The 16,672-nt window shown below is 43.6% G+C and overlaps 1 protein-coding gene across 7 annotated transcripts in view; it reads right to left on the reverse strand.

Annotated features, from left to right (window-relative positions):
• Window positions 1-16,672, reverse strand: part of LOC149353074 (large proline-rich protein BAG6) — a 79,498-nt gene that overhangs the window by 46,578 nt on the left and 16,248 nt on the right. For 5 of the 7 annotated variants that reach the window (XM_089582280.1, XM_089582282.1, XM_089582283.1 and 2 more), the window contains 6 exons: window positions 15,493-15,621; window positions 11,593-11,673; window positions 10,676-10,786; window positions 5,827-6,046; window positions 4,489-4,636; window positions 3,780-3,903 (listed from right to left, as the gene is read on the reverse strand). In XM_089582280.1, the coding sequence (XP_089438406.1) occupies window positions 3,780-3,903; window positions 4,489-4,636; window positions 5,827-6,046; window positions 10,676-10,786; window positions 11,593-11,673; window positions 15,493-15,621 (813 nt within the window). The remainder of the gene's footprint in view (window positions 1-3,779; window positions 3,904-4,488; window positions 4,637-5,826; window positions 6,047-10,675; window positions 10,787-11,592; window positions 11,674-15,492; window positions 15,622-16,672) is intronic. The other 2 variants (XM_089582286.1, XM_089582284.1) reach the window with 1 other exon arrangement.

Genomic DNA, 16,672 nt, shown 5'->3' on the forward strand with positions numbered 1-16,672 from the left:
GCACTGCCTACTAAGGATGTCTACAAAGCAACTCTTTTCAAAATCCTAAACTTCCGCAGGTTTTTTTTTACTATTTCAGCTGATTTCCCTGACCACTGAAGACACTGAAGAATTTACCAACTGATAATGAAAGTATGCACAACCATTCACAACATGAAACAGCAAATAATACACTCAAAACAATTTGGTCCAACTGTTTAAGAGTATTTTTTACAGAAGAAGGCCTGCCTCAAGCTATGATCAAGCGGGGATCAATTTGCGAAAATCTCGATGAAAATCAAATTCTAGAAACCATCAGATATGGTATCTAGTATAAGGTTTTTTTAACCCTTCTGCTACCACTCCATTGGCTATTGGTCACATATGACTGACGTTTTGAACCTGACACCAAAAATTCAAGTCTGCACTCCTGGACAAGCTGCGCCATCTAGTTCGCTTCTGTAATACCATCTCTTTGGTTTGAGTTTTGTTTTCTCATTTTCTAACAGGAGGAAGGGACTTGAAAAATGAAACTTAGTCCGGATGTAGTCTGCTGGTCGCCAATCATGGTGTCTGTTTCGCCGCACGCTCCCAAAAGCAAAAGGCTATACTGAGCACTTTTGTCGTTTCTTTCGCTGCCTTTTTTTTTTTTTGTTTTAGGGCAGTAGTGGTGAGTTAGGCAACCACGTGGAATGGTCGGATTTCAGTTTCGATTGCGAGACTCATCTCAGAGGGCCGGGACATCAGTGCGTGCTTGCATATGTTTCGTTTTACCGTTCATGCTGTATTTTATACAGTGTGTTGAGAGTGGTTTTATTTGGTGCTTTAGGGTCTTTGGAACATACTGCCAAGATATTTTACCAAATGCGCAAGCAGATATTTGATTACAATGATGTCAAAGAAGGCAACACTCTCTTTTAGGACTTCTTTTTCAGTTTTTTATTACTCCCATGTGGAAAAAAAAAATGAAGTAGGAACTGCAAGCTATATATTAACGAACACAACTTGGAACTAATGTAATGTGTGGCACAGCAGTCATATTCCCTAACTTGAAAGGCTGCGGAAAGTGTAGTGTGTTCGTACACACCTGAAAACCACAAGAATGGTAGCTAAGATGATGTGCAACATTCTGTATATATCAATTTCTTCATAATCAACTTCTAGCTCAGTGCAGTGGCTTATTTTTGTTTTGCTTGTAATTCTTTTCTTTCTGTTAGCAGCATATTTAACCAATAAATTTTTTAAAAGTTCTGCACACACAGCTGGGGTGTTTTTTTTTCTTTCGGAAGCAAACCAATAAACTACAATTTGATTTATTACAATTCACAGTGCAATCAGCAATTTTTAAAGAAATAATTTTTATTCTGAAAAACTCAATATCGGTCATTTCTTTGTGGTAGTGAAATAGTTAACCATCCTAAAAACAGCCCAGAAGTGACTTTAAACAGTATTTTTGTGACCATAGGCAGCAAAAATAACTGGCTGAAATCTCCGCGAAAATGGCAGATTTTCGAGACTGATAGCTTGGCTTTTGCACTGCCGCTCATTGCAAGGTTGTTGACACCGGAACGCTGGCATCAGCTGAATTCTTTTTCAGTCAGAATCATGCGTCTATCCCCACCGCCGAAGACAATAAACATTGCAGTCCTGATGAAATTTTCGTGGACATGAACTTCCTGTACAACTTCAGTGCCAGTTTTCAGAAAACTGTTTTCTGAACTTACTGCCCTGCTTGCAGAAAGCGTAGCATGACAATGGCTTCACGGATTTTCATGCGGTTTATTCCACTGTGATCCAGGATAAATTTTTTATGCAGTGACATTGCTATATTTTTAATTATTTTCTCATTTTTCACTCAGTCACTAATCTGACATGATGCTAATGAGTGCATTATGCAAGCGAGGAAAATCAGGCTGCTAAAACTATTTCGCGATTGTCACTGCATTAACCATTAGGTAAAACTTGAGAGCAACTGCAGACTCCTACCGTGTTTTGTTGTCACACCAGGCTTCCTGCAAATTTTTTATAGCACTGAAGCCTATATAATGTCAAAACTAAAGGTATTTCAGTGAATTTTGTACTTAAGCATTCAGTAGACTTCCCAATAAGCATGCCAAATTTCACTGCTCTATGCGAAAAGCTAAAAAATTTACCTCCAATCCCTGCATACCCCCCATAAGATGAGGTGCCTGTTTTGTAAAAAAAAATCAACATTTAGATTCTGCACCTTTCCTCCTCTTCTGCCCAGGGGCCATTGTAAGGAAGACGACGGGCATACGCACGAGCCACATGGCCATCGCATGGTGCACGCTCCTGGCTGGACTAGCGGATCTCTGACTGCTGTTGGCCCTGCTCCCGTTGAGAAGCTTCTCCAAATAAACCCAACCTTACAGTAGGCTTTATTGATGTATTCTGTCTGTTCTACTAAAAAATGTAAAGACCCTGAAGATTAATCTTACCACAAACACAATGCATTCCTTTAAAAGAGACATTTTATATTTAACTGCAATGAATCAGTTAATTCTGTCTGGTCCTTTCATGACAATAGTCCTAGTTACGTACACTCGCTTTCCGATTCATTCAACCTAGTGTTTAGCACACAATAGCCTTAGCTGCTTATGTGCTATAAAATCAAACACAACACAACGCTTTCCGCTACAAGTATTTGTACCCTTTAAAAATGTGCAAGAGCAACAAAACTTAGTAGCACATCCTGCTAATATATGCCCTGAAACCCTCAAAATTTTATTCAAATCAGACAAATCATGCAGCTTTTCACCATTTAGCTCTGCATACCCCTTAACCCTTTGTGGGCTACTCCTGTTTCCCGGCTGGTATGATTTTTTTTTCTTCACAGCCCACTGAAAAATGTAATTGAGGGGTTCTAATGTATCTATCACATATTTTGTGCACTTTTTTTTTCTAAAATTAAGGTTTCAAAATGGAGATGCACAAATTACGCAGAGATATTGTGAACATGTCCTAAAAAACTCAACAAAGGTCACAACGCACAATGTGCACGGTACATTTCCGCGTATAGGTCGACACCGCAACTTGTGTCCCTCGCTGGCCAAAAAAAAAGTTGACTCCAAATATAAGCCTACGCATAGCCCCCCACCACAGACCCATGTTATGTAGTTCTCTGCATGACAGCGCATGCACAGCTCGAAGCAATAAACACAGAACAATACAATCGCAAAGCCAGCAGAAGAGCCAAATGGAGATAGCAGGTGATAAAATGGCGCCCTCGCATGCATCCCGGCTGAGTGGCGGCAAACAGAATAGCCAACAGTTCGGTAGTTTCAGATTCTGGCGCGATGCAACCGCCGGTGCGCAATTGACTTTTTCTTTCTTAGCAAAAGCAATTTGCAAACGAATCACAGGCTGCTTCTAACACCACTCACTCACCTTTCACAGCCACACACGGCAACGCGGCCGTGCCGATCTTCCCAAGCCTGCCCTATGCACACCCGCATGCATGCTCGTGTGTTTACGCAGCAGGGAGCGCAAAATATGCGAGTGAAAGTTATTTTATTTAAAAAATCTGAGTAAAAAGAGGAGGGGGGTGATAAAATTATGCGCGGGCACAAATTACGCAAGTCAATACCGTAATCGATGCTTAGAAAATAGGCACACTCTTAATAAAAATTTCCTTCGCAAATATTCACTCATTAAACGAGCTCAAATCTCAAGAGGATGCATTCTGATACGAGGGGAATAAGATGCAACACACTGTTTTAAGTCTAAAAACTTGGTGTCATAACCATTTTAACTGACATCTTTAGGAGGGGTTATCGTACCGTCATGGACTGGCTGTTTGGGTCATCCTGAACAAGTTCCTGATAACGCTGAAGGTATGGAGCCAGGCGACTTTGCAGATGAAGAATTTCTCCAAGAATAGGTGCCAAAGAGGATGCAGGTGGCCTGAAAGCAAGACAAATGAATTAAAAGCAGCTTGCACACACTCACATACTAATTCACAAAATAAAGTGCATGACAATCAAGGCAAGCTGGACATAATGTCTTGATTCACAATTCCTGATTTCTTTCATCACAGAAATGCAGAATTGAAGAAAACTGGTTGCAACATGAAGTTTGGGGAACACCTCTACAGCACTAAAACCATATTGGCTATGTTAGCTCCGGGAGCCCTATCATTACAGTCGACAGAAAATTTGGACCCCCGATTTTTTGGACATTTTTACGGCACCACGACATGCCCCATAAAACCGATGTATAAGAGCGCTTGAAAATTCCGAAGCCTCGCAAGTGATTGCTTGATTTTATGGACTTCATTCACACTCACCACTGCACCACTGCCAATACAAAGCCACCATACAATGTGTATAGGTGGACATTCCCAAGGCTGCACCTTGCCACATCCAAGGCCATCCCCGGGTATCACAAAATATTTTCTAGATTCAATGAAGAGCTGGGCCATGCTGTGCAATACTAGCGGTACCAGCAGCAGAGTTTGCTCCAGCAGGAAGAACATGACTTGCAACATACCCATAATCTCTCAGTGGCCTAGCACTGGTGTTCTGCTGAGCAGGACCTTGCTGTGTGGTACTAGAAGCTGATGTAGTAGTTGGTGCAGAAGGCTGGACAGGAGCCGGTCCCCCATCAGGCACTGGCTGGCTGGGCAACCCACGCTGACCTGCACGTTGTAAGATGCATTTATTAGACCTCATGCTGGTAGCAGATTTAAAAGTTCCAAAGGAAGGTTTCCTATACTTCCAGAGCAATTTTTTTTTTTTGCTCTTTCTGCAGTAGGCTGTTCTAGCAGTTGTAAAATCAAGATTAATCTGTGGAACATTACAGCCTCCTTTGCTAAACTCATGGAACCCCTTGAGGCACTCACCAACTGGCTGAAGCGGACATGCCACTCAGTGCCCCGCTAAGTGTTCTCGGGACCAGCCATCGTGAAGATAGTGAGGTGCATGCTGCTAACAAAATACAGTCACTGGTCAATTTTTCAGACTCGGCGGGACCTAAAAAATGGTCCGAATAATTGAACAGTCCAAAAATCCGTGAGCCTAAAAAAAAAATGCATTTTCTGCAAAAATACTAGTTTTAAAAATCGCAAACTTCATCGCTCCACATGTTCTGTTTGCAAGTGATAATATAAGGCTGTATCAGAGCCATGCTTTTGTCTAGTCTATGCCACCTCACATCGCGATAACCCCGCTCGGTTTAATTCACACTTCAATCGACATTCCTCATGACATCGCTTGTCTACTATTCATCTATCACCTGGACATTTCAACTAATGCCTAAAAAGCTGATTAATATGCTCACTGCAGCAGCAATTTTGGGAGCTCCATTTCCTGTGCATTAGTGGGCCAACGTTCCTTAAATTTTCTTGGGTGCGGCGTGACCCACTAATGAGCCACTGGCGAAAAGAGCTTCATTGAGCTGCCAACAGATGGTAATAGTGACCCTGCATGTGTGCTTTTCATGGGCTGGTTGGTTCATGTCAATAGAAAAGGGTGTAACAGAGCTATGAACAAGACAGCGCAAGTGTCTGTCTCGTTCTCTCGTGACCAGTCTTCATAGCGCTGTTACATCCTTTTCCCTCTATATGGCTATGTATTCATGGCCACACAGCTTGAATACGGGATGTGACCCGCCGGTGAACCACAACGCAGTGGAAGTGTTAATTAATGAGGCCCGATCAACTAAACAGGCACAATGAATAAAATACTACCTCATACTACAAGCAATGCCGAACAAATATCATTTGACTACACTTCTGTAGAAGGCTTTTCTTTTTTTAAAGCTTGGTGAATGCTGTCTGGGACACCCTGTAGAGCACAAGAGAAATCCTTATACCAGGACAACACTTACTGCCAGCTGCAGCCGAGGTCGCAGCTGGGCTCTCTGTCGAAGTGGCTGCAGAGGAGCCAAACACCGATCCAGCTGTGACGCGCGCAGCCACAACGGCTGCGGCAGCAGCAGCTGCCCGAGCAGCATTCACGATTCCCTCACCAAAGCGACCCGTCGATGATGTCAAACCCAAAGGGCGAGATGCTGCAGTATCAATGTCATTGCCACCTGATGTGCTCGGCTGCAAGGAATGCAGTAAACCTTGTCAGCGCAAAATAGGCCATGCATAAATATAGGGCAACACACGAAGTTGCTACAGGCTTATCACGGTTGGGTAGGATTCCGAAAATAAAAAGAGTACAAGAAAGGCCAGTACAAACCATGCAGAGTTTCTAATGTCTTCCTCATAGCCATCCATATTACTGTGCTGCTTAGAATTTACAAAAGTAGTTGACAAGTGAATAAGCTGGATCGGCACCCAATTGTTGGGCTCAGTACCTAGAAGTGGCCATTGCCCTTTGACAGCAAGAATACTTTCCCAAGAACAAGTTCTTAATGTAGAAATTTGTAGTCTCAGATATAATGCTGCCATCTGATTCTCTTAGCAACAATTGTCAACAACCACAAACTGCTGGGTACTACTAGGAATCTACTGCAATGAAAACGATGATTGTTAAAACTGTTCTGTACTAATACTTTTGATATTTGCCAGCAGGCTGCACGCATAGCCGTTGCAAAATTTTCCAAAAGAAAATTTTCTTTTACCAGGAACTGGGCACGCACAGACAACACTTCCAAACAGACGAAAGGGAGAGGGACAATAGGCACAGGCGCTAACCTCCAAGTTTATTTGGTTTTGGTTTGGTTTTACCAGGTTTAACGCCCCAAAGAAACTCTAGCTATGCAGGACACTGTAGTGGAGGGCTCCGGATAATTTAAACCACCAGGGGTTCTTTAACGTGCACTGACCTCAAGCATTTTCCCCCATCAAAATGCGACCGCTGCGGCCGGGATTGAACCTGCATCTTTCGGGTCGGCAGCCGAGCATCCTAAGCACTTAGCCACTGGGGTGGCAAAAATCGCTTTTGAGGAAAGGAAAGGGCTGAGAGAAGGCGTGAAAGAAGGAAGAGAGAAAGGGGAGCCACAGTGGAGGACTTAGTAATAATTTCGACCCCATGAGGATCATTAACATGCACTGATATCGCACAGCATGCAGGCACCTTTTGCATTTTTGCCTATATCAAAATGCAGCCAGAAAGCCTGGGATTGAATCCCCGTCCTTGGACTCGGCAGCAGAGCACCCAAACACTCAGCTATCTTGGCGGGTTGTCCTTAAATGCCTCCAAGGCTTTCCTTCCTCTCTTGTCACCTCTGCTGTTTCGGCAGCTACGGGCTCAGGGTCTTGTTTTACAGAAATGAAAACAGAAGCTAAAATTGAACAGCAAGGAATGAACTGAGAACGCAGGATAATAAGCCAAGTAAGACACTAAACAAAACAGCACAAGAAGGTCCAAGATTAAGACTGAGATGAACAACTGACGCAGAGCTGATGTCAACATTCACATTAACAACATTAACATGGCAAAAAGCTAAAAAATTATGAGAAAACAAAACATTTTCAGTTTCCTTTCTCATATTTTTAAATTGCTCTTATTCTCCTGCTTTTTGGTTCATTCCCAGCCATAAGATTTTAGTTTTTGTTTTCATTTCTGCAAAGTGATTTGTCATTGAAAGTCATCTTGCACTTTTTGCCTTGGGTTTGCCACATGCTGCCTGCAAAACCCTGTAAAAATGGGGTCATGGGCACTCAAAACTAAGGCTGAAAGTTCAGCACCTCTGTTTGTCCCTTTCATTGTTCGCTGAATTTCACTGCCATAATTTTGGAAGCACTCACCAACTAGACCAACAACAAGTGCTAGAGACACCACTATCGATTAATTTACTTTGTTGTATGACACAGTGCAAAAGCAACTTCTAAAAAGAAAAATATAATGTGCATCAAAGTGCTCTGCTCACTACCCCAAAAATTCAAAAGACTGATGGTGCTAAATGTGAGCTCCATAAATAACTGCTTCAGGAAAAGTGCTGCAACTAGTAATAAAGAGAGAAATGGCACCCTGCACAAAACTAGCCTCAAAACAAAGTTGTGGCCAGAAAGGATGCATGTGGCCCACCTGAGCTATAGGTACTTGCTGAAAAAGGCAGGAAAGGAAGAGCCACTCCTCTGGCGTGATTCGCAAGAGTAACAAAGCCGCAAGAAAAAGCATGCACTGCACAGAGACTGCAGGCTCCACAATATGGTGGTGCCAGTAGTAGCAGTGGGGGGGGGGGGGGGGGGGTGACACTGCTGACAGACATACTACTGTATACATACTACTACTGCAAAAATGTAGCAACACAGTACAGTAAAACCTTGGAAATTCAAACTCTGTTCATTCAGAATCCCAGATAATTCGAAGAGCCTCTTCTCTAATGTAAATGTGACCGAATAATTCGAAGCAGCAGCCTGCACCAGCTCGGTTTATTTGAAAATCTGGGGTGCTATGTGAGTATGTCCGATCCCGATCTCGATGCAAGCTAATGAAGTGACCGCCCCTCGGAGCTGTGAGGTGGCACCGCAGAACAATGCCAAGTATTGATGCTTGACATATGAAATGCCCCAGTGCTCCCAGCTGAAAAAGCAGGCTATGGTGCAGCTTGCGGATGGCTAAAGCATGCGCCTGCAAAGGAGAAGACTCGCACCAATGCAACCAGACAGCGGATAGCGGTTTCAAAGTAACGTGCTCTCAGTGCTTAGTCAAGGCACAGTCAGACTACAGGCAGCTGTGTGTACACCCGTCGCCTCCTCTCCAGCCCAGCCATGGTCAAGGCACCCGTCGCCTCCTCTCCAGCCCAGCCATGGTCAAGGCAGTGTCTAGCAGAGGCGCTGGCATCGAAGTCCCTCCCCTTGCTGGTAGCGTCGGTGCATGTCCCACGACGAGACTACTCTTGCTCCGTGCCCATGGCAAGTCTACTGTGCGCAACACTGGCCTGCACAGTTTCTTTGAGTGGTGTGCCATGGTTAGAGGGCTAGGTACATTACAGTCATTTCTGATTACTTTAAGTACTGTCGCATAAAAGTCTACCTTTCTTCAGAAACACATCCATCTGAATTTGAGGGGGGTTGACCTATACGTGCAGCTGACCTATTGCGGGGTCTAGGGTAGTTTTGCATGAGCAGTTGGGTGGCACACATCCACTGCTCATATCAGTTTCCGGCAAGACGCATGGGGGTTCCATGCGTCGGGGGAAAAAAAAAAAAAATGCAGTTAATTTGTACGCAAATCGCATTCGCTATAAAAAATACAAATTGTACGCTGTTTACCTGGCTTGTTCAAGCTGGCGGTCGATTCCACAGATAAGTGGTAGGTAGTGCGAGAGAGCAAACTTCCTAAAATCTCAGGGGTGTGTGTCGCGTCGGAATATGGAACTACAGGACCGTTTGCAGTTCAGTTTGCTAGCATCACTAGTCAGCCTGGCCACATACGAGTGTGGAAGGCAGGCTGGAGTGGTTTTTTCACTTTTGATTTTTATTGGCTTCAGACTGCTGTTCTTGTGACTGCATCGTTACGTGTTTATGAGTATACCTGTCAAATTGAAGGCTTTCAAATTCTTACAACCTCTGCGGCCGGTGAAGAGGGGGGCAGCCAGCACACATTATTTTGTTTTGAGCGCAGAATTTCTTCACATGTGGCACCAAACATGAGGAAGCTTCAACGCACAAATGGCGAACAGCATGTGACGAATGCGGAGTTTCAGCGCGCTGGAAGAATGGAGGTATCATGCGGACGGAATTCAGAGCGGCAAGATGCATTCGACAAACAAAGAAACAAAGGTCTACGACAACGCAACTGTCGTTCTAAACTGCATGCGGCTCGGCTGGCTGAATGATAAGCGCAGCAAACGGCTGCCATCACACCGGGCTGACAATGAAGCTCCAAAAACGAAACTATACGACCAGACTCTCTATCGGCCTATCGCTGGGGGCCTGCCGATCATCAAAACATGCGGCACTCCACACATGTCAGAGGGGCGCTAGAAACAATATAACATGCAGTTCAGACCTGGGGATGAATATTTGGACGACCACTAGTCAAGCAGGTCATACCTCAACACGGCACCGCTTCGGAAGCCTATCAAGTTAACCTATGCCAGCCCCTGGTCATCCAAATAAACGAGCTCCTGACACCATAGACTTACACGGGCATTTGGCAGGACTCCGGAGACAGTCCGGATTATCTGAATTAATGGGGGTTCAGGAGGACGAACAAACATTTATACTGGATCAAATTAACGATGCTTTACTGCACAACATTGCAACAATATTGCAGTATGCATATCTCAATGCAAGTGTGCCCCATCAGAGAGCACTGACATGCAGCTCTGTCACCAATTCTGTGGTCTCTCCACTTTAGCTCATGCCTGTACTCTACACGTTCATCCTCTCTTATGACTAACTGTGGGGTTAATTACATTTTAAGGTAAAAAAATGGATCCAGATGAAGGAACTAGTTGTTAACCAACACCATCATATTCATATGTGAACAATATCACTACTAAAATAAACCAAAATTTGGGAGACATGTATGTGCATTCACAAATTCAAACCAAAAGTGCACTTGATCCAAGCTGCAAGAGATTGCTCTCGGTGCACAATGAGGGAACAATAAAACAGCTGCCTCAATTCACGAAACAGTTGAATGGTACAATGAGATCTTGGAACATTGACAGTTTCTCTTCTTTTCAGATTACCGTAACTAAAATTACAGCTGCTGACGTGCATGCTAGGCAAGACAGTGAAGTGCAGAAAATAGAAAAATGTTGCTGTTACTGGCGCAGTGTCATTTCCATTGGAGTCAACCATTTGGACATCCACTTCAACCCGCTCTCCAAGATCCATTCCTTCAACATCGGGAGCTGATGTAGTCTGCTGGCCCTGGTTCTGCAAGGACATCACAGCCCAAAAGGAAAACGCAGTTAGAACTTCAACCGCTATAATGTTAGTCTAAATGGGGGTAAAAAAGCCTTACGAGTAAACAGAAATCGCACCTGAAAAAAATACTCATCAACAAAAATCCTTGCAGTGCACATTTCTTTACTAAAACAGCCATTTGGCTTTTTTCAAAAATTTAGTCACCACGAAACACAAAACTCATGAAGTGTAAACATTAATATCTTAAGACAAATCAAACACCTACAGTTGCATCTTATTACAAGTTCTAGAGATGTGAAGGCCTGAAAAAAACACTGCAATTTTGGAAAAAAAAAACGTTTTTTTTTTCGTTTTTTTTTGTCAGAGGACAAATTGGAAAGAAACATCGAAAATTTCACAATGCAATTTCAAGGTTCTATAATTGCTTGCTTTTAGTTTAAGCTTTTGTTTTTGCTTTGAAAACCATTACAGCGTGCATCGTTGAACGTTTGGAGAGCAGTCGTCATCGCCGGTGCCAGGTAGTGCTTTTAAAACGTTTGTGCTACGAGTACGCGGGTTGAAGGCCAGGTCACATATAAGATGCAGGCTTGACTTAAAAACACACTAATACTTGAACTCATGGCTGAAGTAGAACAAAATGGCTGCAAATTCTACAGCGCTACACACACAGCATAAATAACAGGCTGCTGTGCACGTAAGCGGTTTTAGCTAAATACAAGCTTAGCTTCTTGATTTCCAACGTAGCACAGTACAGGACATCAGCAGGAATTTGGTCTAGGACAGCGGTCTTCAGTGAAGCACGTGACCCCATCTACCTGGTGGTAAGGCCTTTGCACCAACCAGCCGCTAACTCTTCTGGCTTGCCGACTGCTCCAGATACCACCAACATCCGCCAGCTGCGAACGAAACTGGTCACGTTCCGGAAACGTCCATACAAGGATTCGCAACAGGCTTTGAGGGAAACACGTTCGAAAGCTTGTGTATGTGCAGTCAAACCTAGCTGTGGACACAGCTTCAATCCACGCTGCTGTGCGTAGTGCCGCATCCAGCGACAGTGACTATGAGTCCGATATGGAGTGACTTATAGATCAGTTTTCATGCTCCCTTTCTCGGTCCAATAGAACAAGAAGTTCGTTCTACAAATATGATATTTATATCTCCATATTCGCCTGAAGTGCAAATCATTATCTATTTTCTCGGTGCAATAGAACAAGAAGTTCGTTTCACAATATGACATCTATAACTGCATATTCGACTGAACATCGGAGCATTAATACTGATCGTTGTGCTGTTGCAAATAAATCTGTTTTTGTCACGTTTTGCAAAATTTCCAACTTTTCATGAAAAAAACCCTGAAAAAAATGGTTTTTCATGCCTTTCAAAATTTCTTGAAATTTTACATCTTTAATTACGACACTAACAGCTTCACCCAAGTTCCCACATAATGAAAGTCACCTCCATCAATCCTATATCTGATTAAGAAATTATTTTACCGACAAGGATTAAAAACTTGAGCATGATCACTTTGCCATCTAATACATACATATAAACCAGAATATACTGACAGCCACAACATTATGCCACATCAAAATATCTAACACGCTACACCAGAACACCAGACATACGTATGCCAAGAAGCCAAGATAACCCCACGTTCAAATAGTTTGTGAACAAATTTTGCTATTCAACTGAATTCACACAGCACTTTTACTGCAGTTTTTTTAATATTAAATAATTATGAATAACAGTTTTAGAATATTCTTGTTTACTTGATTGAATGCAGAGTCAAACATTGTGTAGTTTTGGAATGGCACCCATTAGTTGAAATTTACACAATCTAGCACTGTTACATAAACTTGCTCTGTCCTCACAAAGTTGACTGCACCAAAAGTTATGCAAAGTAGTGCAAGGTGTTGCACTTGTATGCCACTATATTTAGCTTTCACCTCACTAAAGCTACCAAAGTGAGTTAACAACTACCATAAGCTGCCGATGATCTATGGCAGAAATAGACTACAGTACTGCGATACAGAGTGTGCCATACAAACTGTTGCAACAATGCCAACTTGGTGTGAGGGCAGGCTATTTGCTGAGCACACCAGAGCAGATAGCAAACAAGGCAAGTATAATAATCGTTTGACTGCTGTAACAGAATACAAGGCTTTGCGTAGATGGGTGGGTACACAATAGTAGAAACAGGCGGAACTGCCACACACTGCGCTCCCACATGATGCTTTTACACCCAATCACTTCCACCCTACACAAATTCCATTTGAGACGAGACTGCAAGCTACCTTTTGTAAGCCACACGGGGAAAAAAAAAGGCAGATGGGTGAAAACCAAAGCCAAAACACATAAAACCTACCTGCACAACTGTACATTGTACAGCATTGATTCCTATGCTGAACATGAAGTGGGTAGCATTACTATAGGGGTTTTATCTTCATCTGCTTGCTTACCCCATTGAAGAAATGAAACTGACAGCTACAACAAAATTAACAGTCGCCCTTAAAGCAAGCGTCACTTGGGAACATTTTCTAGAATCCTTAAACTGAAGCTGTGAGAGGTTCTGAAAGCATGCTACAAATTCCATCAGGTCTGACTGCCACTTCTGTGAATCATCTAAAGTAGCATGATTATTAGCATGCAAAATTTCCAGTACGTACTAAAGCTAGGGCTTTAAAACAGCACGGTGTTGTTTACGATAAAAAAAAAAAAAGCTGCCACAAATATTGCTGTGCTGATCCTCACTGAAATGCAATAGCATTTATGGGCTCATCAAAAGGCTCATAGTGCAGTGAAATCAATATGAAAGAACTAAGCATAAAGCAGCCTGTAAAGAACTACACCTGGGGTGGCTCACCTGCCTACAAGGGTGGTGGGCAACCTGCCCACCATGTCAGGCGGCAGCCCATTTATTCGAGAGAGGCTGCTCGGGAAGAGCAACCTGGGTCACAACCCAACCCAAAGACGGGTTTCTTTAATGTGCACTGACATCACACAGCTCATGGGTGGTTTGGTTTATGGTTTACAGGGGCTTAACGTCCAAAGCGACTCAGGCTATCGACGCCATAATTATGGGCTCCGGAAATTTCCACCACCTGGGGTTCTTTAACGTGCACTGACATCGCACAGCACACGGGCCTCTAGAATTTCACCTCCATCGAAATTCAACTGGCGCGTCTTTCGGGTCAGCAGCCGAGCACCATAATATCTCAGCCACCGCGGCAGCTTGCTCATGGGTGGTTTTGCATTTTACCTCCCATCGAAGTTTTCCCTCTAGCCCTAGCTTTGGTAAGTATCTGAAACCCTACGTGCTAATATTCATGCTGCTTTAGATGATTCACAAAAGTGGCGGTCAGACCTGATGGAATTTGATCTCTTGGCCTTGGGCTCAGTAGCCAAACGTCAAAGCCACTGTGGCAAGCAAAAATACAGTAGCCGACCGATTTTTTGGACTAATAATTCGACTTGCACAATACTTCGGACATCGTTAAGGAACCGCCATGCGCCTTATAGGAACGTGTACATATGCACAACCGATTTTTCAGACATTCTGGAGCCCAAAAGTTCGATTTTTCGGACTAAAATAGGTGCCAGCAATACTGTAAAAAGTGGTTTTTCAGACCATTTTTTTTTTCCCTAACTTAGACGCGAGACGGCATCACTGTCGCAAGCAGCTGGCTCTTCACCGTCTTGTAATGCACCAATCCTGGATTTAAACGGAAGCAGTTGCACGGACAGACTTGGATAGGCTTGGCTATTGTGCCTCCTTGTTGCCACTCAAGTCATAATGATCATTCTTCGTTGCCATCGAGGTGGCCTACAAAGATTAGTGTGCAAGCTAGGGTGTGTAATCGTGTCGCTGGGGCGCAGGGCCTATGCAGGGACAAGGGGGTGCAGTGGGAGGCGCTCACTTCCGTTTGCTTCTCCCCGTGGGTTCCCTCCCATTGTCTAAGCGACCGTCGTCCTGAGAAACATGCTGCTCCCACCTCTCACGGCACATTCGAGGTATGAGCCACAGCAGCATCGCACAGTCTGCTATTGGTGACATGAGGTGGTGTGGACTTGAAAGCGTAACTCTGGCTCGGATACAATCCAATATTGTCACTGGCAAACGGAACATGGCAAACAGCCGAGTTAGTGACTCTGCTAGTAGATTTTTTGCAGCAAGTTGTTTTTTTGAAGTTCACGAGTTTTTCCGACTGTTCCGATTATTTGCACTATTTTTTGGATCCTGCCGAGTCCGAAAAATAGGGCGGCGACTTCAAATCCCAAAAAGTTTGCACCTTCACAAATTAATTTAGACACCAGTCAACTTCATGTCATGAACAACTAGCTTGCCACAGCAGTAAAAGCTGGTTAATTCGAATTTCTAGAAAATTCGAACTGCACGACCTGGTCCGTCCAGGCTCCGTTGCAGTCTATGAAACACAGCCCATTAATTAAAATGTGAATGGGTTCCGCCACTGATAATTCGGGCGGCTTGGGCTCACAGCGAACCAAGAAGCGCTCCTGCGAGGCTGCACTGCCTCTTTGGAGATGCAGAGAGGGCAAAACAGGAGCATGATGTACAAGGCCAATTAAACAGGGGTGGAGAGCTCTCTCACACACACCAAACCACACAAATCACACACTTCATTCCCCTTTCCACCTCTGCCACACTATGTGCGGCACACCTGTACATACTTTCAGAAGTTTGAAAATATCATTACCTCAAGTGCAGCGATCACACGAGCTGCCTTCTGCAGCATCGTTTGTGCTTGGTTGAGACGCAGTTGGGCCTCGCTCTGCATGGGAACCTGGCCTAGGTTGATATGCACATCCACAGAGGAACCATCCTCCTGTAAAGTTTACAAAAAGTGGCAGCCACCAACAATGCAGCATGAACTATCAAAACCTTGCTCCATCTCAATGCACATTAAAAGCAAAAAAAAGTGAACCTTCTATAGGCTTCATTTTCTTGCAAGAAAGAAAAAAATTGTATTAGTGCATCAAACACTAATCCATTACATGCTGCAGCTTTTAAAATAGCTAAATGTACAGTCATGGACAAAATTTTGCACAATGTAGATTCAAAGAAAAAAATTTACTTCTACGTTGCCCCACTAGTCATTAACCTGGTAGCTTTCCAGATGGAGCAAGCATGTCCCCTTGTACCTCAATGCTTTTCATTGACATGTTTTTGCAAGACCACACAGAAATCTTTTTTTTTTTTCGTCAAACCACCTCCCGCAAACTTTTATCTGTGACTATACATAAGTAACAGGGCAACTGTGTTTGGTTTGTTCTCTACTTTGGCGCAACAAAACAGTCAAACCTCGTTATAAAGAACAAAGCTATTAAAACCTACAGTCAACCTCGATATAACAAACCTCAATGTAATGAAATTCACAAGTAACACATTCACTTCGTTTCCCAATTTCTGCCCCATTGAAAACAGTGTCTTTTCTTTTTCACAATGTAATGAAGTAATCTTATATCACTTTAGATTTAACGAAATCCTCGCACATCGCATGCACATACCAGGAGCCTCCTTGGCAAGCAGATGAAAATGAAAACTTTAGCCGAAACAGACCGTGATTTGCAAGCGCCCTTTGATGCAGAAATGTTGCCGGTGGGTTTCAATCTGCAGAGCCATCTGCACCATCTGTCGTGTACATATGAAACCAACGGTGGGCACAATCCACCACCAGCAACTTCTGTAGTGCGGCAAAGTGTGGCCAAGCCTGCCACCTGCCATCGACGTGGGCACCGCTTAGTGCAAGGGGGTTCAATATATTGTAGTTTAAGAAAACATACACTTGCCAAAAAAGAAAAGGTTTTAAAACATGCCGTTCTGAGACCCATACGAGTTCCTTGCTCACACTGAGGACGGATGAAATGGGATGCTTC

The sequence above is a fragment of the Amblyomma mixtum genome, chromosome 3, assembly GCF_055824585.1.
Source record: "Amblyomma mixtum isolate Tamu chromosome 3, ASM5582458v1, whole genome shotgun sequence".
Classification (NCBI taxonomy): Eukaryota; Metazoa; Arthropoda; class Arachnida; order Ixodida; family Ixodidae; genus Amblyomma; species Amblyomma mixtum.